A 24,364-nucleotide genomic window follows, 5' to 3' on the forward strand; every position below is an offset into this window, starting at 1 on the left:
ACTAGTATATTAGTATTCCTTCTATCTCGCACAGCTGACAGTCCCCATTACGAATCGCGCTGTAGAATTATCGCCATAACAAGCCACAAAGACATCGAGACAATAATAATTCAAGGAGAAAAATAAGCAAAGAATCTTCCCATCTATCAAGCAGAGTATCATAAGATACATATCCCCCCCTGTACCCCCGAGTTCTAAGCCCCAACATACCACCCCCTCTGCCCAACCATCCACACAAACGCCAAACCCACTGGAACAAACGCCATAACCGCCTCCCTAAAACGAATCGTCCTCCACACAAAACACTCCCCTAGATAGAGAAAGAGTATGCCGGCGAAACTGGCAATACCCAGGTCATACAGAGGGCGATTATGGATATTGTACGCCGCGTAGAAGCGAATCAGCGCGATATAGACATTCTTCACGCCGTAGACGTGCGCGAGGAGCGTGGTTTTCGGTGGTGCTCGAGGGCCTGAGAATTGTTTCAGACACAGGATGGGTGAGAGGTAGGTCACTAGGCTGTAGGTTATTGCAGTGAAAGAGGACTGTGGGTTTGGTGAGTTGAGGATTGGAAGATAAAGTTATAGGGAGCTTACGAAGAGGAGGAAGTAGGGGAGGTAACCCTCTTGTGTGGATGGGGGCCAGGACATGTTGAGAAGTGAGGGATAATGGATGGAAGAAAGTGATGATAATGGAAATCAAGCTTTGTTGCCTTGTAGTAGTTGTGAATTAAATTTTAGTTATAGACATGGATGTTGAGTGAATGGATATTGGATGGGCTCTATCCAATGACAGACACTTTAAAGGTCAAGAGGTATACACCATTTGATTCACAAGAGCTAATGAAATATCCAGAGTATAGGAAGAAATATTTGATGTGGGTTTTTATACACAGCCCTAATGCCTCGTCTTACTTCACTGAGAGGTGCCTACATAGCCAACGCTTAAATAGCTAGGCTGCAACAGGTTCATAAAACATTGGGTGAATAAATGATTAACTAATTGATCGTTCATCATTTCTCTAGCAATAATATTCACCTCGACTCAGCCATTCAAACCTTTGCCAATGTACGTAGATCATACATCTGAGAAAGTACTAGGCGTAGCCTTCCCAGTGCTCTCCCGCCGATGCTTATGCTCATCAGACTCAGACTGGACAGGCCTCTGAAGCCCATACTCGAGAATATACGTATTTCTTTACACTTAGCGAACATTCATCAAACCTGAAATGTACACACCTTTTCACATAGAAGTAAATCCCAAGGATTGATACAATACTCCCTGCGGCGAATGCCATCGCTAGGGGAAACCCAATTGGGTAACGAGGACTATCGGATGTTTGCCATGCGCGCAGAGGGATTGTTGCGTGTCCGATGTCTAGAGGAGGTTAAACTTGGATCCTGTTGTGATCTTGTCTTCGACAGATTGCTGAATGACGGGGACACATACAGACTAAAGTGACAGATGCGCCAACGAGAAGTGAGCGCGCCTCTGGCTCTTTTCGTAGAATTTCACCAATCCAGGCGAGGAGAGCATAGCTAGGGTTTGCTGTTAGTTTTGGTATGTTTTCTGGCTGGTTCATTGACGTACCCCCATGCTGCCGTGGCAAAGGTTAGAAAGTAAAATGTCATGATGGTCGGTATGGAATTGGGCCATGCTGAAAGGACGGCACAGGCGATGATTTGCAAGATCTGGGTATGCGTTAACTACTCGGCATATGGCTATAGTTGAAGACGAAATTACCGCTGGCGCAATCGAGATCTGCATACGCCATTGTTTCCAGTCGCTGAGAGCGTTCAGCAACACCGTGCTGACGATAGAGATGGCGTATCCACCGAGTGGGATCAGGTTGACCGTGTAGGTGCTGGAACCGATCAACATAGTGTTTATGGATAGAGGCTAGCTTGTCAAACCTGTAAACTGGTTGGCCGTCTGAGCCAGTCAGTCCCTACAAGCTGTCAGTCGCATCGGAAAGATGAATTCCAGAGACACATACTTTCAAATATAGGAGAAAATAGGAGTTGGCCCTTTGACTCCACGCATATTGTAGATAGGCAGCAAAGTACATCCAGGCTAATGGACTAAGAGCTATTTGCTTGGCCTTCCCAAGCAGTCGGTTATAGTCAATCAACTTGGATGTCTCAGTCTGATACCTTTCCATCCGCTTTACTGCGAGATCTCGCTCTGCATGAGTCAACCACAGCGCTCGCGTGATTGACGGCGCATCTGGAATGATAAATAGACCGACACATCCCCAGAAAATGGTTATACAGCCGCTGAGAGTGTTAGTATGGACAGATATCAACCGCTTAAGAGCGTACCTGACAATAAAAAGCCATTGCCATCCCTGATAATGAATTAGTGATGGATTCCTGATTATAGGATAAAAATGAAACAAACCTGGAGCCCTGATACACCGTTTAGATTCTTATATAGGGCAGCTTGCAAAATACCCAAAAACATGCTGCCAGCAACACCGCTGACACCGAATATCGCAAGTCTCGTTCCCAACTCGGGTGGTGTATCTGCAGCTGAAGTTAACCTAGATTAAGATGCAGATTAGGATCTCACTTACACCAGTTGAACATGAGACTGACCAATCCGGGCCATGAAGTCTGGGACTGTCAGCACAATGGATGTGCCATGAGACGGATACTCTATGATACTCTACCGATTCGAAAATGCCAAGAAAGAATCTCATCGCGTATACAGTTTGCGCATTCTTCGCAGCGAATGTCCTTTGTTGTTTCAGTAACTCCGTAGGATGCACATGACACTGTATGGACTTACGCAAGAGTCAGGCTCCCCCAGATTATTTCGCATACAGGCAACACGACGGATGGCCGCACCATCGTCTGGATCATCTGCGACGGGACGATCGCCAATGCATATCCCACCGAAAAATAGGTGGTGAATTCGACCAGTTCGTTTCCATACAGGCCCAGAGACTCCTTCATCCCAGATACAAAGGCTTGAGTTGTTGCCGATTGATCCATGTCCTGGACCTACCATTAGGTTCTAGGTATTTCGCATTAGAATAGTAACGCACCTTGGTCAATCCGGCGACAAATGCCCAGACGAGTAGCAGTAGATCTAGCTTGAGAAGGAATAAACGCTCTGGATTCTTTAGAATCCTGGAAAAGACATTGTATCTGCCAACGGAAGTACAACTGGCATGTCCTCTTTCTTGGATAGTTGAATCCATCTTATCTCCACAGCGCTGGAAATGCCGGACCGTCTTAAATATCGAGTGTGTTTAAACAACACACGCACTCACACACCGTGAGATTTTAAATGACCGAAGAAACCCACGCTGCTTGAGAATTGATCGCGTATATGACGTGCTTGGGGTAGTGATAGCCGATCGTTACTGCCATATCTATGCGATAGAACTGAAACATACCCGATTCAACCCTACGCTAATGTGCGTACTACTGCAGCTTGTAAGACCCTGTCGGGGGGAACACGATTGAAGTTGTTTTTCTATGGTGGATGATTTCCAATGGGTCCGATATGCACTTCCTTACTGGTGAGCGTTGACGTCTTTCTTAGCCGGGATGAGACGATCATGCAGTCCCACTTAAGGTCAGCAATGTACAGGACGTGGTGGGGATATAAATTCTACGTGGTGAAACAGACAGCCTGTCATCAAGCGATCTACAAAAGTAACTCTTGTGATCAAGTCTGGTATCACCATGGCTGCACCACCACTCTATCCCGCATATCTACCCGTCGGACCGGAAGGATTCACTCCAGTTCTCGATCTCCCCGCATTCGAGGCGGAGGAGGCTGGACTGCGGGCGGATCCTACGCTCCCAGATTCTCGAACGTCGACTTGAGGAACGATACTCCACGCATTGGAACCAAAGTTCGAAATCTTCTACTAAGCCGGACCTATGGCGGGTTGGATCAAGTAGCACTGCTGGCAGCCCAGCGAGGCGTGCTTGTATTTGTGAGTATATTGCTCGTGCAATACAGAAAAAGATAAATATCTCATGGGCAACGAATGCATCAGCGAGACCAAGATTTCGACTATATTGGGCCAGACCCACAGAAGGAGATCGCGAATCATTTCGGCCCGTTGCACAAGGTGAGCTTCATATCCAGGGACACTCCATTCCTCACACTAAGTGAACACAGCATCCCACAATGGGGTATCCCCAAGGCGCGGGTCCAGAGTTCCAAGTGGTGTACGCAGACGAAAAAGCGTCCGCACCTTCCAACGCAAACAACCATCAGTCATTAATCTTAAGACCCATGCAGTGGAAACCTCGGCGATCTTCTGGGTGTGCGAACAAGCTATGATCTCTGGCACATCGAATAGACCTTCACGCCAAATACCCCCGGGATTACCTTCTTCTGGGCGCTTGAAACGCCTGCCTCCGGAGGAGGCGACACGGCTTTCTCGTCGTTAACATTGGCGTATCAAGCTCTTTCACCTACTTTTCGGGAAGGACTGCATCGCTTAAACCTCCGGCACACAAGCGCGAGCGTCGGTGAAGTAGCAAGACTGGGTCAGGAGCGCGCTCTCAAAGAGGCCGTTAAGACGGAACATCCACTTGTTATATCCCATCCCGCCTCGAAATAGCCGGTCCTATTCGTTAATCCAACCATCGCGCGCCAAGTGGTTGGGTACAAGCCGAGTGAGTCAGATATGCTGCTTAGCTTCATGCATTATCATATCCGGTCGCTGGATTTCACGTGTCGTGTGTCGTGGGAGAAAGGGACGGTAGTTGTTTGGGACCAGGTATGTATGTAGATTGACGTTGTGCTTGGATGGATGTCGCAGACGGGACTGATGGCTCGATAGAGAAGTGCTGCTCATTCCGCGGTGCTGGACTTCAAGGACGGGGAGTGAAGACATATGGTTCGCATTATTTCCTATGGGAGTCAGCCTCAGGCTGTAGATCGTTAGAGTATGATTCTGGCTTTGGACTACTCTGTATATATTCTGTGGTAAGCACAGACTGACTCTCTAGTGAAATAGCTTGGAATGTAAAACAGGTGCATGATCTACGAAGGCCCTGAGACTTTTGAACTTACAATTGATAAAAAGTCAGTTCTTCGGGAGAAATTGGTGAGAGTTGACTGCCAGCACGTACGTTGGTTGACTCAACTGGAAAACAGTTATAAACACTCAATTGGATCCGGAAAAGGTGAAGTAACCCTTCGAGAGAATGATTCCAAAGACAAGATGAGCAAAGGTACAGTGGTCCTCTCTAGTTCATAGTACAAATAATTGTTTCTGATAGCTTACCAGCATAGTCCTATGGTATACGAACTCTGTAATGGGTATAAACATCTCAAACTACAAATATCATGTTAAAACCATAACAAATCGCACAATCTCAACAAGGCCATCACAACGAAGCCTCAAACTTCCCATTTACCTCCTCAACCTTGGCAACAGCCCGCTTATAACCCTCCTGCTGCTGAAGACGGTCCGCATATGCCTTTAACATCGGGTACTTCTCATTCAACGGACCTCTCGTTGACGCAGCGATGACCGGGAAGCTCATCATGATGTCCGCAGCAGTCAACTCTTTGCCGCAGAGGAACGAGCCTCCGTTAGGGGCTGTTCTAAGCTGCCCCTCTAGAAAGTCAAAGTTGGCAAAGAGGTTGCGGGAAACAAATACCGATTCGATCTTAGAAGCAACGAGACGGGGTATAGGCTTGATAAAGAAGGGAACCCCGGGGGCTTTTTTGACAGCTGTATGCTAGTTAGTCTGAAGTCGAGCAATGTTTCAACCCTCATCTAATGACAAATGGTGAACGAAAACAAATTAATAGTGGAATAAACTTACTATCCACCACCAGTTGGAACACCAAAAATGGCATCAAACTCCCCTCGCAATAATGCATGAAATAGCGATACCGCACCCACGCCTCACTTTCAGCTCCAATATGTCCCTCCTTCCCCTCCACATACCGCTTCGGAACAAGCTTGTCGCCCCCGAAATGGTCGCAGAGGTACTCGGTGATGGCGCCGGATTCGGCCAGCACCAGAGGCTTGTCCGAGTTGGCTGTCTCGATGGTGACTACCGGCGATTTACCCAGCGGATGAATCTTTTTGAGCTCCGGAGGAGCCATCATCTCCGAGTCTCGTTGGAATATCTTGAGTTCGTACGATAGACCCAATTCCTCAAGGAGCCAGAGGATGCGATGGGAGCGGGATTTGTTGAGCCTGACATTGTGAGCTAAGTTAATCGCATTAAATGGAGAGATTGCTTACCAGTAGAGGGTTATTTTGGCGCCTTTGTTGTTGTCTGTCATATTGTTCATCTTGATCGATGCTGGAACAGTATAGAAAAATAGTTGAATGAATACACAGGTGCAATTCAAAATCTGTCCGATAGTACTCCGTAGAAAGGTCGATGTAGATCAGTGACTGAATTCATAAGGGTCCCAGCTACTTATATCCTTGTCCAAGAATGATCGTCTGGATAATGCTTGTTCCAGAATAATGTTGAGAGAGCCTGATCAACGCTACCTCGGGTCTCCATCCCCGAGCCAGTGAAACCTATTGAACTGCGTCATTAACAACCAGTGGGTCAGCCCAGCGCTAACTCATTTTTATTTGTTAGAACACGACCCTCATCTCTGAACTCTGGAGCATCGAAGGCGCCATGGCCAGATCGCTCTCGTATTCCGGACAGTCTATATCTATCCGTCGTCGGCAGTTCTCCTCCGTCTGTGTCTTCGGAGAGTCTATTGTCGCCGCGGCACGATCAATGCATCCGTCTCCAGCCAATCACATTCCTCTGCTGACTCATTCAATTCATTTGCCAAGACTGTCTTCCCACGTGACCTGATCTCGGACTTCATCACCACCACGAAGCACCGCCTACTGGATGCCATCAGCCTAGATTTCTACATCCGCAACCATGGCCGGTCCTAGCAAGTGTAAGTGTATCCGGATGGCTGGGTGCAATTGGATGCAATCCGTGAGCTAACACCATGATGCACAGCCCTGATCCTTGACCCAGCCCTTCAGAAATACTACGGTACTGTTCTCTCTCCCTCCGTGTGCGACCTCGATTATCCGCATCACCGCAGACAGGTCGATGTCGCGAAAAGCTTATAGTTACCCCCGATGGGTTTGAACTCTCACACTGACAGGTGATTTTCCTGGAACACAGAACTCAACGCAAACCGCTACAAGTACTTCCGGTGGACGCCGCGCCATGCATGGTTTTCGTTCCTTTATATGGCTCTGATCCCGGGTACCCTGGGCTACATCGCATACAAGACAGAGGTCTGTATTTCTTACTGGAGTTGAGCAGACAGGGCAGAATACTTTGCTGACCGATGTTAGGGTAAATACGAGCTGCGTGGGAAGAGGAAAGGAGATACCATTGTGGAATGGTAATGAATAAGAATAATTGAGTGGGCGACCCGTCGACTGTGGAGGCAGGTTATACGATGTGTGTGTTGTGATGGCATTGCCTGTGTCGCATTGGGCTCTGTGGCGCAGGTTGGGTTGAGCCTGTCTATGCCGTTGCCGAGTGTACCTATTACTAGAATATACCGAATGTGTTGTTTACTTGTTCACTTGATTCAGCCTTTTTTTTTTACCCTTCCGTCTTTGACTTCTATAATAGAAAGGCCACATACTGTAGCTCTCAGACACATAGTTGACAACGACATGAAGTCCCAATTACAAGATACCAAACATATTAGAAGGCCAATAAATCACAATTCAATCAAACATATGAAGTCATTGATCTCAGTAAATACCGGGTATACCTCTCTGGGTTATAACTCCATGCAACTAGTCAAATACCCTTAATCAAAGAACCGAAAGAAAACAGAACAGACAGAAGCCAACCGACCAAAGACGAACAGAACCTCCCTAGTACGGTGCCCAACCCCTTCGTCCTCCCTCAGGGAGCCTTTCTCCTCGTTTCCAATCCCCCATCGGCATTCCTCGATCACCTCCACCACCACCTCGTCCTCCACGACCCGGTCGGCCACCGAACCCAGGCTCTCGGAACGCCCTCATGCCGCCCCCGATCGTTGAGCTCATCGGCCCTCGACCGGTCGTCGGCGGCGGTGCTACAGACCCGTCCTCCAACGGTGGAAGAATCGCACAATCGATGTAATCCCCAATCACGAATCGCATTTCTTGCAACGTCTTGTCGGCATCATTCCCCTGTAGTCGAAGATTGCGCGGGCCTGCGCCATTCTTTTTCGTTCTTTCCTCCTGTTCATCTCGATAGGGACTATCACTTGGACCTACGACCACACTGCCCATTTCCTTACTTACGTAGCGGCCTCGCGCGTCGGGGCCCATTGTAGCCGCCGCCTTGGTATCCGGGTAGATCAGTCGGAAACACAGCCTGGTGCCGACGGCCGGGTCAGGAAGGAGAGACGGCAGAGCGGAGGTGAGGAGCTGAGAGAGCTCACGGAGCGTGCAGGATTGCCATGTGTAGATTTGGAGGTGGGCAGGAAGAGCAGCCTGCGGGGGAGGAGTTCGAGTGCGGATGGCATTGGGGCCGCTGACAGGGCCGCCGTACGAAGATGGTGCCGACGGGGGCGCGAAATCGCCCAGGTGATGGAAGCTGTTCATGCGATAGAAGAGCTTCAGGTGGAATGGTGTGGTGGTTTGTCGGTCGATTTGAGGCTTGGGCGCATCGCGAGGGGCCGCCATGTTGTTTGTTGGTGGTGATTTTACGGGTGGCTCTTGATTTTCGGGTTGTAGTCTCGAGGAGGAAATGTGAAGTGAGCGTGGAATAGAAAACACAGAGTGCTATATCATAGCGAGTAGTGAGTAGCGGGAGCGCAATGGCTGACGAGTGAGTTTGACGGTGGACGGGTGAGGTGAAGCTTGTCTGTCACGAGTGGAAGCTCCGCTGGAAGAAGCTGATCTTCTCCGGTTCCACTCTTCTAGCTGTTTTCTCTCCCTCCCCACCCATTCCACTCTGGCTCAGCGTGTTCGATACCAGAGCCTTGTTACTTACTTGTCTATTCAAAAATTTGCTATTTATCCTATATCGACATATTTTAACTAGCTGCGTGCAAATTCCCTGCAATCACCATGGATTTCGCCGCGTTAATGGCCAAGGAAATCTCGAAGGCCAAATCGCCTGGCCCAGCATCCTCAGACCAGAAGGGACAGAAAGATTCATCAAACACCCAAGAAAAGAAGTACGTACGTCGAGGGGACCTCGAGGCCGCCCGTATCTCTGCCTACCAAGAGGAACAGGAGCGCCTCCAACGAGAACGAGAGGAGCGTCAGGCGCAGAAGCGCAAGCTGGAAGAAGAGGAAGCTGAGCGACGACAGGAGCGCGAAGAGAAGAAGCGACGGTTAGCAGAGGAGTCGCGGAAGCGAAGAGAAGAGGAGGAAGCATCCAGGGAGCGAGAGCGCAGGAAACGCCTCGGATTACCTGAACTGCCGACAAGGGAAGAGAAAGATGATACAGAGGAGGGAGAAGATATTCCGGACGAAGAACTGGTGGAGAAGCTGCGCGAGCTCGACGAACCGACTCGTCTCTTTGGAGAGACACATCGCGGTCGTCTACGTCGATATCATCGACTCCTTCAACGATCCGTTACGCCGCAACCGAAGCTATCTGATGGACCGATTCCGACCACGCTGGAGCCCGTGCCTGAGGTGGAGATGAAGATCTCTACGACTGTACCTAAGGATATGGACGGTCGCAAGTACCTGTTTCGGCAATTGGCGTCGTATTTCAACATGGTGCTTTCAGAATGGGAGCTTGCTCTGGCAAAGCGTGACGTGACGGTCAAGCAGAGTCTCCAAGGGCGACAGGCCTACAACGCAATGGTGCAGTCGAGGGATAATCTGAAGCCGCTATTTCGGAAGTTTGAGAAGGTTAATTTAGATGATGTTGTGCTCGAACACATCGTGGAAATTGTCCACGAGGCCCAGCTGCGGCGGTATGTCGATGCAAATGATGCCTATCTCCGGCTGAGCATTGGCAAAGCGTACGTATTCCTTCTATCTTTTTACCCTCCACCGCTATCCTTGGAACATGGTTAATAAGCTGCAGTGCATGGCCCATCGGTGTAACCATGGTTGGTATTCACGAACGTTCGGCGCGAGAAAAGCTGCACCAGGGCGATCAGCAAGCCCATATCCTGAGTGACGAGAGTACTCGAAAGTATCTACAGAGTATCAAGCGATGCCTGAGTTTTGCGCAAACCCGTTGGCCTCCTGATGACCAGTTGCAAATCATGGGGTAGAGACAGGACGGTGAGAATGTTATAACATGCGTTAAGCTGCACAATTACGATGATGAAATTTATAACCTCATATTCATCTGCGCCTCGTATCATCAAGGTACTCCGCAGTCGGAATTAGGATATGTTGAGATCTTCCCTAAGTCTAGGCGACTCGATCAAAAGGGTATGCTTACCTTTAGCAGATCTTTAGAGTCATATTCAACAAGATAAGCTATATACTACGCTGCTTAGCCCATTGGTATTTAGGCCCAATGGTCCACCAGGATCAACAGACGTAATCGCCAATATAATAGCATGGATGTCTAGTAGTTTATCATGTCATCCAACTTGCTGCGGTCAGTTGGTGTGGATCGCTACATAACTGCAATGTGTATAAATGCAAAGACTAAGCCCATCCACCGCGAAATACCGCCTCACCTCTTTCAAATATTCCACAAATGTATATATATAAGTAGCAGTTCAAACTAGTCTGAAGTCATTTCCAAATGCTTACGAAAGTCCTCCAGAGTTTTTCGAAAAGGCTGGAATCTTCAGATAGCTGCGGGACGGTATCATGGGTTGTACACTTTTCCAAGTAGATGTGTTTGTCAGTCGTGGGATAGATATCATGGCCATCCAAGCCATGCATGACTCTAGGGGAAAACTCCTGCGATCGAGGCGTGCTGACTGTCTTAATCCTGGCTTCAGCTTTCCCAGTATTGGAAGCAATGAGTTTCCCCGCCGTTTGAGTACAACTGCCATACGAAAAGCGGATGAGTGAATCGCCAGTCAAGCTACCGATGATGAATACATCTCTCGCGACTTCCATATCCTGCAATGCTTTGCCTCGCAGAGACTGACCCGAAATAATAGGTATTATTTCGCCCCCTTCATCATGGCTGAGGACCTCCGAGAGTAGATTATGATCCAAGTATCCGAGGCTGCCACGTCGGCCAGTTGCATATACCATGCCGCGTACTATACGGGTGAATGTCGTGCCATCAGTCTGACGAAACGTAACAGTTGCAGAGTCTTTATGAGTGTCCACAGCAATGATTTCAGTGTTGGGGAGCCCTTCATAAAGTCGATCCCAGGGCCGGTCCTCGAGAAAAGAGCAGGACATTCTCCTTTTTGTTTTGACGGGACGCTTCACTGCACCCGAGCTACGGGAAAGAGCAGCACGTTTCATAATCCGATACACGCCTGCATATTCAGGATAAGCCTGTTGGTGACAGCCACGTAAGGGAGACGGCCTATTCTCTGGGTCCCATTTGAACACATGGATGATCTTTTGATCTTTGGGTGCTGAAATAATAACATCTGCAGCGGAGAAACCCGACCCAATTATAAGGAATGGGATTGCCGAGGTCGGCTCCAGCGACATTAGTGGCTGTAACATTGGACGAGGCTGTACAACCTGAGTGAAAATGCCACTGGCTAAAACCAAGTGTCTACAGTAAATATCGTGAGAACGAATATAAAACCCGTCCGACGTTCTCGAGACGCCTTCTAGGCTCTGGTGGCATAAGAAGGCATCATTAATTTGCACGGCCTCAGGGTACGCTCGAAAATAATCGGTGGTCTCCTGCCTGCTGGGGCGCGTGAATGCGGGAAGGTCCTTGCCGTTAATTTTGCGGTAATGTTCCGCAAAGGAATAGCCCGGCAAGGACAGCATGGATGCATAGCTCAATGTCTGGATATCCCAGCTCGTGGGCATAGCATTGTCGTTCCATTGGCCCCCAGGCCGGGATGTGCTCCCAAACACCAGGTGTGGAACCGCTTTCTCGGGAACATATCGCCATTCAACATTGGTCGTACATTCTAGCTCCTCCACGTCGACACTAGGACGAACCAGGGTGTCGAGCAGCACATTTACAGGGAGTGCTTGAGTGGAATACGAGAGCCGAGAGGCAGCAAAATGTTCTGTCAGCGCCTCTACGTCCGCATCCAGCAGCTCCGGGGCGTTCTTCAATTTCGCATGGAGAAGAGGGTCAGGATGGGGAGGATTCGAGGAATAATAAGGTAGGTGACCATGGAGGATGTAAGACAGGATCATGGCCGACGGCCCGTTCCCTGTAAGGGTCTAAGATTAGGAGCCGATTATGAACGCCTATTGGCAGAGAATGGTCTCAAATACGGTAGGGGGAATGGCGACATACCGATAATAATGGTGTCAATTTCCATTGAAGGCAATTTCTCTGCCTCCGGCCGCCCAGTCAGCGCGGAGCATTCTGTACGAGACATGCGATGGGGCGTAGTTTTCAGTTAAAGATTCAATCAGTGGAAAACAAGCCTACAACCTTCCGACGAAGGAAGAGCAGATAGAAGGCCATGGAGCCTGTGTCACCGGTACGATGAAGCACAAAGGATTACTGGGGAAAGCGAGGCAAAGAAGGTTCCGCAAACCGGTCGGGTCGCTGACAAAACCAAGCTCTGCTTAGCAAGAAATTGAGCCCGCACCAGCGGGGAAATCGAGAGAAACCGGTTGGGTCGGGGGACTTCGGTGGTCTTGGGAGATGTACTCCGTATTAGCTAGCGACTCCGTTCGTCGGATTCACTCCGGGGACTGTTAGCTCGGAGTGGCCACATAGTTGAGTCTAATCCCTTTCCTTTTCTCGTGAGTGGACGAGGATTGGCATGGGAATTCCATGGATCGAGGTTTGCAAGGGCAAAAGATGACGGGGGTTATGTAAGCTAACATTCATCTGCGGGGTATGCCGTTTTTGGGAAAGAAGGGCTTAGGGCTAAGCGAACGGCAAGCCCCGACCCTACTTTCCCAAAATAGACATAGCTGACGCGTGGACCTGGCCTTGTCCCTCTAAGAGGCAGACATACAGGAACAAAGCAAGTCCGGAGAAGAAGTGTGAAAACCGAGAGGATTCGGAGCATTGGCGCTGCCATGATTTCCTCGTCCTTTTCCTCGCTTCGTCGGTTCTGATTCCAACAGAGGTAGCGTTCGTGGAGTTGGCGGTGGCCTCCGCAGGTAAGGACCTTCGACCGCTACTATGTACCATTTGGCCAAGTCGTTATATATGCACGCCACAAGTAAAGAAGGTAAGACGGAGTGCTAAATTCCGACTGCATTACGCCAAATGGTCGCTGACTACCAAGTTTAGAATATTCAGTGCTCCTTCTTGGGCTCGATAACGCTGGAAAGACTACGCTCCTCTCACAGATCAAGGCCCTCTACCAACCCCGGCCCGACGGCGCTCCTTCTCCGAACCCCGGCAAGACGGTGCCCACGGTTGGCCAGAATGTAACAACTATTTCCTTACCAGACATGTACCTGAAGATCTGGGACGTGGGTGGTCAGATATCGATGAGAAACCTCTGGCAAAGCTACTACTCTAGCTGTCATGCAATCGTTTTTGTCGTCGACAGTTCAGACGTCGGCCAAGATCCCGACATCACACGCCTCCCTTTGTCTTCAAATCGACGATCTAGCTCAGGCTCTGGTCAGTCTGGAAATGACTCTAATACCTTCACGGAGCAGATGGTGGGCATCAATGCGCCAGGCAGTGATTTTGGCCGGTTGGATGAATGTCGTCAGGTGCTAGAATCCGTTTTACAACACTCTGAAGTGGCCGGCGTACCTATCCTTGTCCTAGCGAACAAACAGGACCGAGAAGACTCGGTAGAAGTGGTGCGCATCAAGGAGGGATTAGTGCGCAAGGTCTTCGAAGGAGATACCGGTGGTGCCTTACGTGACAGCCGTGTCTTGCCAGTCAGTGCGCTTCTAGGCTCTGGCGTTCAGGAAGCCGTGGAATGGGTGCAAACTAGAGTCAAATGGAACAAAGAAGCCAGGCCTCCACTTATGAGGTGATATGGCTCGTCGTTAGAGAACTTGGCGACGATGGCTAGGGCTTTCCTTGCCTGTCGGACATCTATTCGTGGTGGTCTTGATTTTAGACTCATCTTGGGCGCTGGGGAGTTTATTTCTTTGACATTAATGTACGCTAAGATACCTATATTTTATTACTGGTCTACAATGTGTATATTCGAGAATTATATAAATAATTTCAATCGACATCCAACCTTTTCGCATTGAGCGGCTTGATCATTCGGATATGCGGATACCACTACAGACAATATCGTGGTCTGGTTAAGTCCATGGATCAAACTAATGCCAACTGCACAGATGCACCTGGCTCGAACGACACGTATTTAGTTTGTTTCCAAAATCATAGATACTTTGATATGGTTGCGCGACCGACGTTGACTTCTCGCGAAAACGCCTCCAGTATTCCCTGGTATGATCAGAACAGGGGTGAATATCAAGAAATGACGTTCCTGAGTGTATGATTGATATGACTACCAAGGAAAGGTATATTTGAGATGGAGATTATGAAGTCAACTCCGCCACCATACCTTGGCATCATTCGCATTGTTGTCATTGGCTGTCTCACCAAGGACATAAATATGCTATTGTAGAGGTTTGGAATGAAAGTTCATACAACAGATTAAAATTTTGGATCTGTCTCTACTTCGGTTTCTACCATCACCACTGTGGTATACTTCAATTGTCATGAGCAGCACTATCCACAAGGCCCACCCCGAGAAAAGCCCCAAGCAGGGTTTCCACCTACTGCTGGCAATTCTGCCCCTGCAACCATTAAAGGTGTATGTTTCGATTCTCTATTACTGTCCACGGCACCATTCTGACACTATGACTTCGCCACCCACCCAGTCAAAAGGTTTCGCCGCACGATTTTGCCCCAGAGTTTCACACCGAAACCTATCCGCCGGCTCGGCACCTCCAAGCAACTCTTATACTCCGAACACCATGAACCAGATGAGGAGCTAAGCTCTCAACCCCAATGTGGAGCGAAGCCATGTAAGGAGTCAACAAAAACAGCTGCTAACGACACTTCGACGGGACGGTCTCAGGACGTCCACACTGGCTTGTGCCATCCTGGACTTGGTCAGATCAGTCCTGGCTTCGTCACGACGGACAGCAAGGGTGACACCCAGGAACCGGCCTTGATGATGTTGGAGCATATCAGCAGGGCGACTAAGAGCTTGATATGTCAAGCCAACGGGAAAGCTAGTGGAATTGGCTCTCCACCGACCGTCGCGGACCTGCCACCTAACGTCCCCCTTTTCTTGTCCTCTTCCAACTGCCCTGAACGCTCATAATGGAGGAAGAAGTCGATGATTATCCACCTCCTTGGGGCACAATCATCATTGGACAATATCTGATTGTAGGATCTTTATTTATGTGAACAGGCGCTATTTCATATGGTCGCTAACTTTAGTAGAGAAACTGGTCTCATTCCTCATCTGAAGAACCCAGCCAGCAACGACAACGACTTATTCAGGAGTTTCTCAAGATAGAGGAAGTTCCTGAACCCTGGGAATTTTTTAAAGACCCCCCTCCACGTCTGCCAACTGATAAAGAAATTAATGTTATTCTTCGGCCCTGGCGTTCCAACAATAACATTTGTTGGAAAGCAAGATGGATGTTTGATAGTACATATCCTGTTATACTTCGCACATATTATAATCCAGAAGATGATGCCGCTGCCAGAATAAGTAAATGGACTAGAGATAACAATATATTCCGCAGTGCAGAACATTGGGCCTTGCTAAACGATGCAGAGTTTTTCGATTTTAGCTCTAACTGGCGGCGTATATACGATATTTTACCAGAGGTGGCTGGTACTATGCACCCCTTAAAGCGATGGTATTGTGGTGAGGAAGATCTAAGTTCTAGACAAGAAGTCTTTAAGCGTTTGCTATATTTAATAAAGCAGGATAAGCCGAATATGTGGAAGGAGGATAAAGAGAGGCTTCTTAAGAATGTTGCGCTTAATATACAGACAGGCTTTATTCAGTCGATGCTTCTAATCTTGGATAGAGAGGCATTTGAGCCCGATAAGCCTTGGTTACTTTTCCTGGATGGCTACCGGAATATTATTCGGGAGGGGCGCCTTGAAATAGGCGAGGGAATGGATATTAATGATATACCTGCATGCTATCAGCGGAATTTTGAAATCCCGGAGGAGCTTGCTGTTGGGGAGAAGTATAAAATTAATGGAGAGATCGGGAAGGGTTTGTATCAGTTAACTGATGAGGATTTTGCGGATTCATAGCCCGGTACAGCAAGATAATTCGGAAATCAAACTCTGACTACAAAGAGTAATCTTGTTACGCTCAGCTTAGGGTCTGAACTTTCCAGCAGTCCAAAATGACCACTATGTCTGAATCTGTCAAGGTTCAGACTCCCCTAAGCGCCGTATATAGATGGTATCGCATTGGTTAGATGGTGTACCACACAACACCCATCTAACAAGTATTACTTGTCTGCTGAGGGAAGCATTACAGACTATCTAATGATTATTAAGAAAAAATCGACTCTAATGCAATTTTAATTCAAATTCTATTAACCTAAAATGGAGCCCGACTATGAAATGTCTAGCTATGCAGGTGCTTTGCTGATAAAGCAAGAATCTGCTTCCAGTTCTGTAAATCCCACAGATAATACATAAGAAAAAACAATTACTTCAGCGCAGAACTAATTTCTGAAGCCATGCCCCTAAATCACTCTCTATCGCCTTTAAATTAAGGCAAGTTTCTCGATATGTCTGCAGCTGTTCCCTGGTCGCTGTTCTGAGATTCAGGAGAAGGAATTGCGCAGGGAACTATACATCACTATACGCTTATTAGCCTGATTAGGAAGTAGATGTCATTTGTGGAAACACCAGGAATCAACTGTATTGATTTCCTAGTGAAAAGGGGAGAGGCACGCACACAAGATGCGTAGGGAAAAAAAAAAAAAAACAACACGCGCAAGCGCAGCCGAGCATTCGAATGACTGCTGACACCTAGATTCCAGAGGTTGAGGTCACGGTGCCTCAACCTATTCAGAGCCCTCAGCTACAATCAAGAGGTGAAAGAAAGAGATGCTTGTCATTTTCTATCTCCTATCTGTGCTGTCCTGTGCTGCATTCAATTTGCCATCAAATTGCTTTATTACGATCAAATTAAAAAGAGATCTCTCCTACGATTGACCGTATCTTGCGCGGTGCTTTATCCAATGCAGAAAAAGGAGCCATGTCTGCGGCAGTGTTAGATGAAACCTTGAGAGGCGTAGAAACGGCCATCTAATTCAACCACGCGATCTCGCCGGCAGGTTAAACCAGGTATTATATATAATTGGCATGTATGCCGTCAAATTGATAAGAGAAAAGCAGAGAATGTACTGTCTCGTTGGAAAGCTACACAGAAAGAAATTCGCAACGGTGCGGAAGCTCTTTTGAAGCAAATTGGTCAAGATATTTATAAATCACCCACACAACCGTCTTCTGAGCCAGAAAACGAGTCATCTGAAGCACTATTCTTTCTAGATACACGAGGGGATCGTGGTATACCTTCATATTATTTGTATTAGGCAGTATTTGTTGATTTATTCAGTATATTTAATTTTTCGGCATTGAAGTGTGGTCAGCATTGAAGTGTAGCCGAACCCCTACCGCAAAAAGTGGGGGTAGGCGGTGCGACAGGTACTACCATACCTTCCTAGACCTAGGGAGAGGTAGGACCGGGACCGGACCATCAGGTCGTTGGGCCTTTTTTATGTTGGCTGGGACTGCACGGCAGAATCGGGCGTGATGAAACCAGAGGTGGCGGGGAGGGTGATAGAGGCGTCCTGGCTGCCGAGGACAAGGAGCCAGAATCTGCCCAGACTTTGAACAGGAGTGGAATTATGAGCATCACACTCAGAGACAATGATTCCAGCCATGAAATGCTGGATGCTAGTGCAGTGTATTTGAAAAAAAAGAATATGAACAAGGGAATGGCTGTTCTTTACCATGCAATGCACATGTTTCCACTAGGCTTCGAAAAACTTGGGGAAAAGTATCAGCCACCAAAGACTGAGAGAGCAGGGTTCAGATAGACCGGGACAGCTTGCTCGAGGAAGATCATGATGTAGACTCTAATCGACCTCGATCACTTCGATTTGCACTTTGCAGTTGATTGTTACCATGTTTCTGATGGGGCTTTTTGGGCCAACTGCGCGCTATGTCGATATTTGATCGAGGGAACCACATCTCTAAAAAGACATATAGTAAAAAGTCGATCACCACGCAAAGGCAGAATAACTTGCCAGCCCATACGCCGCAACCGTAGTACCGTTTGAGACGGTCAATGAGGGCAAAACTCCGGACGCGATCACCACTTGCTTCCCAGCCTTGGCCGGGATAATATCCATAAAATTCTTCAGGACTGATTCCACCGGAGACACCTTTGTATACGCGCTCTGTTCGCTGTGCTACATCTGTCCAGGAATACATCATCTTCACTTGATCGTGGAATCGATCAGTGCGCACCTTATTGGAGCGCAAAGCCGCTATAGCTTTGCCGGTAGCCATGACAAGATCATCTTCCTCGGGTTTCGCATAGGTTGTCATGTGCTGAGGAAGCACTTCTGGGATACCACCAACGCGTGTACAGACAACATAAAGACCGCAACTGGCCGCCTCCACTATAACTGTTCCAAAAGCTTCGGTCAAGCTAGGATGGAGGTAGATGTGGCCGCGAACCATAACATCGCGGACTTCTTCATGCCGGACAGAGCCTAGCATTTCTACCTTGTCCTGTAGCACATTTCGTTCCAACATCTGTTCCAGATCAATGGCTTTGGGTCCCGAGCCGGCGATGACAAATCGCACATTGGGATGAGAAGCCAGGATTCGCGGAATTGCGGCAATGAGGAGGTCAGTGCCTTTGTTGTAAAAGAGTCGTGAAATAACCACGATCGTGATGGTGTCATTTGGGCCAATTGGGTTTGGTGAAGGCTGTAGCTCTTGCAATGGTCCGGATGATCGATCATTCGTGCGAGGTGTGCATGATGGGGGTCGAAAGTTCTCCGCTACCACTGCGTTGGGGATTACAGAAACCATCAACGGATCCAAGGACGCCCGAAGGACAGTGTTTTCTTTGCTATCGAGAAATCAGAATCAAGGGACTAAATCGGTCGCATAAGTTCGCCCTTACCATGTATGACTAACACAAATAACGTGGTCGACATCGCTTAAAGCAAACTTGAGTAATTTGTTGGTAAGAATCGAGCCAGCATCGGCGAATCCAAACAATGAATGATCGGTGAATACTGTCCGTAGTCCCATGGTGCGCGCATGAAGAATGGCTTCATGACAGAAACAACTCAAGCTTCCATGTCCATGAACAATTTGAATCTGCTCCCGAATTATAATATTGCGGAAAATAGGGAAAAAGGAGAACACAGTCGGCATGGTGGTTTCGCGATATATAACAAAGAAAGGTACATGGTATACTTTCAGACCATTTGTAAGATACCTGACCCCAGTGCGTCCCTTGTATGCATGTGTAATAATAATCACTTTATGGCCGCGATCGATAAGTTTCTGGAGCACGATGAGTATCGAGGAAGTGATCGCCCAGGCGTAGGCATCCTTACTGTTGACAATTGGTAAATATGACTTTCCACCCCACCTGTAAAGCTCAGCAATCAGGCGTTAATTGCGGGGAAGACATGAGCACAAACCTGGCTGTGGGAAGAAAAAGTCACTGACCATACTGCGATTACAGTCAGATCTGGTATTCACCAGGACGCGATGCACTTACGCTATATTGTAAGGCATATTGGCTGCTGTTCTCAACTGCAGCGACGCCAAACAATTTCAATAGGATAGTGCCTCTTGTCTCTTCCATCATCGGACACAATCACCGAGGAAAAGAAGACGCTGCTTTCAGGGATAGATCATCCTGCCGTGGAATTAAACGCCGAAGGGGCTTGATTGGGAGCGGCCGAAAGGTCCAGACCCTGGCGGCGGCGATGGCGGTCTAAAAGTTCTGCCGAGAAAATGTCTCCGCTAGAAAGAAATATTTCTTCCCACACCATCGATACCAATTGCACCGCTTGAGCGTCGCGCTTTTGTTGCGCAAAAGTACCCGACAATGGCCGGTGACCCATCAGAGCTTAATGGGTCCTCTAAAAAGGGCTCATCTACCCCGCTGAGCTCAAAGAAACCGCACAAGAGAAAACGAGATCAAGATGGCGCCACCTCGTCGACTACCATCCCAAGCAAGAAACCAAAGAAAAGTCAAAGTACCCAGAAAGAAAGTCCTGTCGCGCAGAGGAGCGGCGAAGCGATTTCTCCAAGCAAAGACGATGACAGCACTAAGTCAAAGAAGAAATCAAAGAAGACCAAACGACGAAGCTCAGGAGGTTATATCAGCTCGCCTACATATGATGCGGATATAGTTGAGATGAAAGATGCTGGGGATGATGAGTCGGAAAATAGCAAACAGCTAGAGAGTGTTGATGCTATGTCAGACGTACGAGGTGGTTCGAAGCCCGCAAAAAATAAATTTGCCAGGATTCTCTCGAAGTTTGAAAGATCAACTAAAGTAAAAGAGGCGGCCAAGACAAACAAACCTGAGAAGGAGAGAAATATGGAGCCTATAACTGCAGAGCCTGTCATAGCGCAAGGCTTGGAGCCTCTGCCACAACCAAAGGCGGCTCCTGAGCAGACGGAGAAACCGACATACTCTTCGCTCCCCCCTTGGTTGGCCAGCCCTTTACGAGCGTCGGCGGACGAAAGAACGAAATTTTCAGATTTAGGAATTGAGTCTAACCTTTTGCGCATTCTCGAAGACAATGGTTATAGAGAAGCATTTGCTGTACAATCAGCAGTTATACCTCTACTCTTGCAAGGGCCTCGAAACCATCCCGGAGATTTATGTATTTCAGCCGCAACCGGTTCGGGGAAAACATTGTCATACGTCCTGCCGATAGTCACAGCATTGAAGCCAAGGCCAGCGCCCCAATTGAGGGGGCTTATTGTAGTCCCTACTCGAGAGCTGGTCAAACAGGCGCGAGAAGCATGCGAGCTTTGTGCTGCTGGGTCAGGATTGCGGGTCGCATCAGCAGTGGGAAATGTGGCCATTAAGGATGAACAGCGGTCATTAATGCGCATCGATCAAGCATATGGACCCGAGACACTCAAACAAAGACAGATTTCCAAACTAGACGACGAAGATTGGACTAATTTTAGTCTGCAAGACTTAATCTCTGAGGCAGATGAAGAGGGGGAATTGCTTCCTGGATATGTCCATAAATCCGAACCCAACGTTGATATTCTTATTTGTACTCCTGGCCGTCTTGTGGACCACATCCGCTACACTAAAGGATTCTCATTAAAGCACCTCGAGTGGCTTGTCATTGATGAAGCAGATCGACTTCTCAATGAAAGCTTTCAGGAGTGGGTTGATGTGGTGATGAACTCTTTGGATGCGCGCAAAGCGGTCGAATCCTTCGGCTTCAGCGGAAGGCTGCTATCAGATCTGAGCCTTCCTATACAGAGTAAAGAGCCCAGGAAGGTGATTCTCAGCGCGACAATGACACGGGACATTTCCAAATTGAATACTCTACGGCTATCGAATCCTCAACTTGTTCTTGTCGGTTCAGCAGAGACAGCGGCAACAGCTGAGGATGGGGATCGCTCCGATGAACAATTTACTCTCCCACCGAGATTAAAGGAATACTCGATCCCTGTTGGAGACGGGATGAAGAAGCCACTTCATCTACTACGACTTCTTCGCTCCCACATCAAAGTTGATGTCGATAAGCGATCGAGCCGCTCCCTTTCGGACACGTCCGAGTCGGATACTTCCAGTTCGGAGGATTCGAGCTCTGATGACTCCAACTCTGATGACAGTAGCTCTGATGGCACGAGCTCCAACGAGTCCAGCTCAGACGATTCAGACGACGACGACGACGACACTTCATCCTCGAGCGACGATTCAGATTCGTCAGATAGTTCGGTAGACTCTGAGGACGAGGCGACGGTCGATAAACTAGAGCATCGACCGGCACAGACTACAGTACTGATTTTCACTAAATCATCTGAAGCAGCGTCGCGACTCTCTAGGCTGCTCGCTCTGCTTGATACCTCACTTGCAACCCAGATTGGGACTATCATCAAGTCGAATAAGTCATCGGCATCTCGCAAAACGCTTACAGCTTACCGCCAAGGCAAAATCTCGATCATCATTGCCACTGACCGTGCCTCTCGCGGTCTCGACCTGCAGTGTTTGTCCAATGTTGTGAACTACGACGTCCCGTCCAGCATCACCACGTACGTGCACCGGGTTGGAAGAACGGCACGAGCTGGCAGGGAAGGCTCTGCCTGGACACTGGTGGCGCATCGGGAGGGCCGGTGGTTCGAGCAGGAGATTGCCAAGGGTTCGGACGGTAAGATCACACGTATTAGCAGGGTGGAACGGGTGAATGTGAAGTTGGAAGACATGCAGGATGTGAAATCGAGATATGGACGGGCATTGGAAACACTTGAGAATGAAGTGAAGAAAGGGGTGAAGACCAAGTAGCATTGAAGTCTACAGATATGTACATTGTTTTCACTTATTGGCAAGTAGTCCGTTGATTGCCTCCTGTATACCCATTCTAGAAATCAGAAACTTCACTGTCCGCAACCCATTTTCTACCCAATTACGTATTTTCAACAACGGAGCATCCACATAACTCTCTACAGATTGCAGGGAATCTGTAATACAGTGTCATTATCCTACAGTCGCTAAATATTCGCCTCATCTTCTAATAGTCGCGAACAATCCAACTTGTCGAGAGAAGAACTGGTTTAAGCTCTTTAATAGACCCGATAGAAGTATGGGATTCTAGACGAAGATATCTACAACATGGATGAGACAGGCATTCAGATTGGTATAGTATCAACTGCAAAAGTTATCTGCTGCTCAAAAACAAGAGAAGGCCGAGCAAAAGAACTACAACCGGGGAATCGTGAATGGGTGATTTTAATTGTCCGTGTTAATTTCACTGGTTGGGTTTTTCCTGCACAGATTATCCTGACTGGAAAGAAACACCAAGCTTCGTGGTATTCCTTAATTCCACTAGATTTTCGGATTAGTCTAAGTGAGAATGTATGGACTACAAATGAGCTTGGTTTTGAATGGCTTCAAAAGGTTTTTGAAGGCTTTTCAGTCTGTGCACTGTCCCAGATGGCCTTTATTGTTATTGTATACAGGGATAGAAATATGACAATAGAAATATCTACAAACCCTGCCTAGATAATGGCAAGTAGGTGAGGGCAGAACTCAAGTCCAGTTCCTCGTTTCTCTCCTTTTCATCGTTTCAGGGCCGCGTGCGAAGGGCGCGTCTTCTAGTTTGGAGGCCATGGCGCCATACTCGGAGAGCTCCGGTGCTTGTGATACACTCAAATATTGATCCTCCGTTATGCACCTAGCAAAAAGAAAAGAAAGTGATCTACGCAGATTGCTTTGTTTGCTTTTGGAGCACAAGAGGAAAAATAATGCACATTCCAACCTGATATAATATAGCAGGATATTGTGAAACAACTGATATCCCAAACTAAACTTCGAAGTAAAACTCTCTGCTTCCTTCTACATCTGATCTGCAAAATTTCATCTGATAATCCCGAAATTCGCTCACTTAGAGCATTCCCTTCGAAGCAGAAGGCTGCCTCTTAATGCTGTTTCCATATGCATTAAGTGCCTCCTCATCCTGCTTCAGCAAATCAACTCCCCGAAGCCAGTCCATCCGGCCATCCCATGTTTTCTTCCAGCGCTGTCTGTCTCCCTTTACATAGCCGTCGTTGAAACAGAACAGCTTTAATGCACCGCGACTGGTGGCAACAACTTTCTGGGACCGCAGTCGTTTCACGCTGTCGTACGCAGTCAGTGTTGGTTTGATCTGTGCCTGGGTTGTAACCGGCAGAAAGAGAGTTAACAAGACCAAGGCATCTCCGATTGCCTGTCCTGCACCAGCACCCTGGAAGGGACTGGTTGCATGGGTGGCGTCACCCATCATAGCGACATTAAGGGAAGTGGTCTAGGATCGCCCACGTAGTTGGCTGTTGCAGGAGCTAAATAGATTATATGCAGTGGTTAATCATGCTTGACTGGGAAAAAAGGGTCAGTTGACGTATATCTTAATAACTTTACCGGGGAATCCCCCAAGCCCACACAATCTTTCCGCACCGTCTCCTCGTTAATTGACTTGGTGTTTGGGGGCCCGCCCCAACTTCTCTTCCTATCTCGAGTCGCAACCACATTCATAATTTCCCCGTCATCAGTGGGATAAGCTATTACCATGCCTTCTCCACACCACATATAAGAAATTTAGGCAAAGTCACCGATT

General features: G+C 48.1%; 12 protein-coding genes across 12 annotated transcripts; 5 read left to right on the top strand and 7 right to left on the bottom strand.

The window, feature by feature from the left end:
• Window positions 1-194: 194 nt before the first annotated feature.
• ATNIH1004_000254 (Erg28 family protein) lies at window positions 195-650 on the bottom strand (the record flags this gene model as incomplete). Its single annotated transcript, XM_033564976.1, has 2 exons — window positions 195-545; window positions 597-650. The coding sequence occupies 2 exons, from the start codon at window positions 648-650 to the stop codon at window positions 195-197; spliced, it is 405 nt and encodes a 134-aa protein (XP_033430733.1).
• Window positions 651-1,077: 427 nt separating this feature from the next.
• ATNIH1004_000255 (uncharacterized protein) lies at window positions 1,078-3,205 on the bottom strand (the record flags this gene model as incomplete). Its single annotated transcript, XM_033564977.1, has 13 exons — window positions 1,078-1,195; window positions 1,239-1,377; window positions 1,450-1,538; window positions 1,591-1,691; window positions 1,744-1,864; window positions 1,914-1,948; window positions 1,997-2,276; window positions 2,322-2,347; window positions 2,401-2,525; window positions 2,576-2,615; window positions 2,672-2,738; window positions 2,791-2,999; window positions 3,050-3,205. The coding sequence occupies 13 exons, from the start codon at window positions 3,203-3,205 to the stop codon at window positions 1,078-1,080; spliced, it is 1,506 nt and encodes a 501-aa protein (XP_033430734.1).
• A 490-nt stretch (window positions 3,206-3,695) lies between these two features.
• ATNIH1004_000256 (TauD/TfdA dioxygenase family protein) lies at window positions 3,696-4,588 on the top strand (the record flags this gene model as incomplete). Its single annotated transcript, XM_033564978.1, has 6 exons — window positions 3,696-3,829; window positions 3,889-3,952; window positions 4,016-4,090; window positions 4,141-4,208; window positions 4,264-4,288; window positions 4,325-4,588. 6 exons carry the CDS (start codon window positions 3,696-3,698, stop codon window positions 4,586-4,588), a joined length of 630 nt encoding a protein of 209 aa, XP_033430735.1.
• A 772-nt stretch (window positions 4,589-5,360) lies between these two features.
• ATNIH1004_000257 (glutathione S-transferase) lies at window positions 5,361-6,282 on the bottom strand (the record flags this gene model as incomplete). The annotated part of the gene is made up of 3 exons (XM_033564979.1): window positions 5,361-5,710; window positions 5,805-6,184; window positions 6,233-6,282. 3 exons carry the CDS (start codon window positions 6,280-6,282, stop codon window positions 5,361-5,363), a joined length of 780 nt encoding a protein of 259 aa, XP_033430736.1.
• A 602-nt stretch (window positions 6,283-6,884) lies between these two features.
• Window positions 6,885-7,369, top strand: ATNIH1004_000258 (uncharacterized protein; the record flags this gene model as incomplete). Its single annotated transcript, XM_033564980.1, has 4 exons — window positions 6,885-6,903; window positions 6,969-7,004; window positions 7,140-7,255; window positions 7,316-7,369. The coding sequence occupies 4 exons, from the start codon at window positions 6,885-6,887 to the stop codon at window positions 7,367-7,369; spliced, it is 225 nt and encodes a 74-aa protein (XP_033430737.1).
• Window positions 7,370-7,852: 483 nt separating this feature from the next.
• On the bottom strand, window positions 7,853-8,650 carry ATNIH1004_000259 (SAP18 family protein; the record flags this gene model as incomplete). Its single annotated transcript, XM_033564981.1, has 1 exon — window positions 7,853-8,650. The coding sequence occupies one exon, from the start codon at window positions 8,648-8,650 to the stop codon at window positions 7,853-7,855; it is 798 nt and encodes a 265-aa protein (XP_033430738.1).
• Window positions 8,651-9,037: 387 nt separating this feature from the next.
• Window positions 9,038-10,206, top strand: PRPF18 (mRNA splicing protein PRP18; the record flags this gene model as incomplete). The annotated part of the gene is made up of 2 exons (XM_033564982.1): window positions 9,038-9,948; window positions 10,014-10,206. The coding sequence occupies 2 exons, from the start codon at window positions 9,038-9,040 to the stop codon at window positions 10,204-10,206; spliced, it is 1,104 nt and encodes a 367-aa protein (XP_033430739.1).
• Window positions 10,207-10,681: 475 nt separating this feature from the next.
• On the bottom strand, window positions 10,682-12,429 carry ATNIH1004_000261 (uncharacterized protein; the record flags this gene model as incomplete). Its single annotated transcript, XM_033564983.1, has 2 exons — window positions 10,682-12,258; window positions 12,345-12,429. 2 exons carry the CDS (start codon window positions 12,427-12,429, stop codon window positions 10,682-10,684), a joined length of 1,662 nt encoding a protein of 553 aa, XP_033430740.1.
• A 788-nt stretch (window positions 12,430-13,217) lies between these two features.
• Window positions 13,218-16,277, top strand: ARL3 (ADP-ribosylation factor family protein; the record flags this gene model as incomplete). The annotated part of the gene is made up of 8 exons (XM_033564984.1): window positions 13,218-13,239; window positions 13,302-14,004; window positions 14,095-14,136; window positions 14,271-14,435; window positions 14,719-14,805; window positions 14,880-15,276; window positions 15,327-15,386; window positions 15,444-16,277. The coding sequence occupies 8 exons, from the start codon at window positions 13,218-13,220 to the stop codon at window positions 16,275-16,277; spliced, it is 2,310 nt and encodes a 769-aa protein (XP_033430741.1).
• Window positions 16,278-18,107: 1,830 nt separating this feature from the next.
• On the bottom strand, window positions 18,108-19,808 carry GPI3 (phosphatidylinositol N-acetylglucosaminyltransferase subunit A/GPI3; the record flags this gene model as incomplete). The annotated part of the gene is made up of 3 exons (XM_033564985.1): window positions 18,108-19,128; window positions 19,183-19,659; window positions 19,792-19,808. 3 exons carry the CDS (start codon window positions 19,806-19,808, stop codon window positions 18,108-18,110), a joined length of 1,515 nt encoding a protein of 504 aa, XP_033430742.1.
• Window positions 19,809-20,124: 316 nt separating this feature from the next.
• DBP6 (putative ATP-dependent RNA helicase DBP6) lies at window positions 20,125-22,557 on the top strand (the record flags this gene model as incomplete). The annotated part of the gene is made up of 1 exon (XM_033564986.1): window positions 20,125-22,557. One exon carries the CDS (start codon window positions 20,125-20,127, stop codon window positions 22,555-22,557), a length of 2,433 nt encoding a protein of 810 aa, XP_033430743.1.
• Window positions 22,558-23,656: 1,099 nt separating this feature from the next.
• ATNIH1004_000265 (uncharacterized protein) lies at window positions 23,657-24,034 on the bottom strand (the record flags this gene model as incomplete). Its single annotated transcript, XM_033564987.1, has 1 exon — window positions 23,657-24,034. One exon carries the CDS (start codon window positions 24,032-24,034, stop codon window positions 23,657-23,659), a length of 378 nt encoding a protein of 125 aa, XP_033430744.1.
• Window positions 24,035-24,364: the final 330 nt, after the last annotated feature.

The sequence above is a fragment of the Aspergillus tanneri genome (genome assembly GCF_003426965.1).
Source record: "Aspergillus tanneri strain NIH1004 chromosome Unknown AapTan_2_pilon_pilon_pilon, whole genome shotgun sequence".
In the NCBI taxonomy this organism is placed as follows: domain Eukaryota; kingdom Fungi; phylum Ascomycota; class Eurotiomycetes; order Eurotiales; family Aspergillaceae; genus Aspergillus; species Aspergillus tanneri.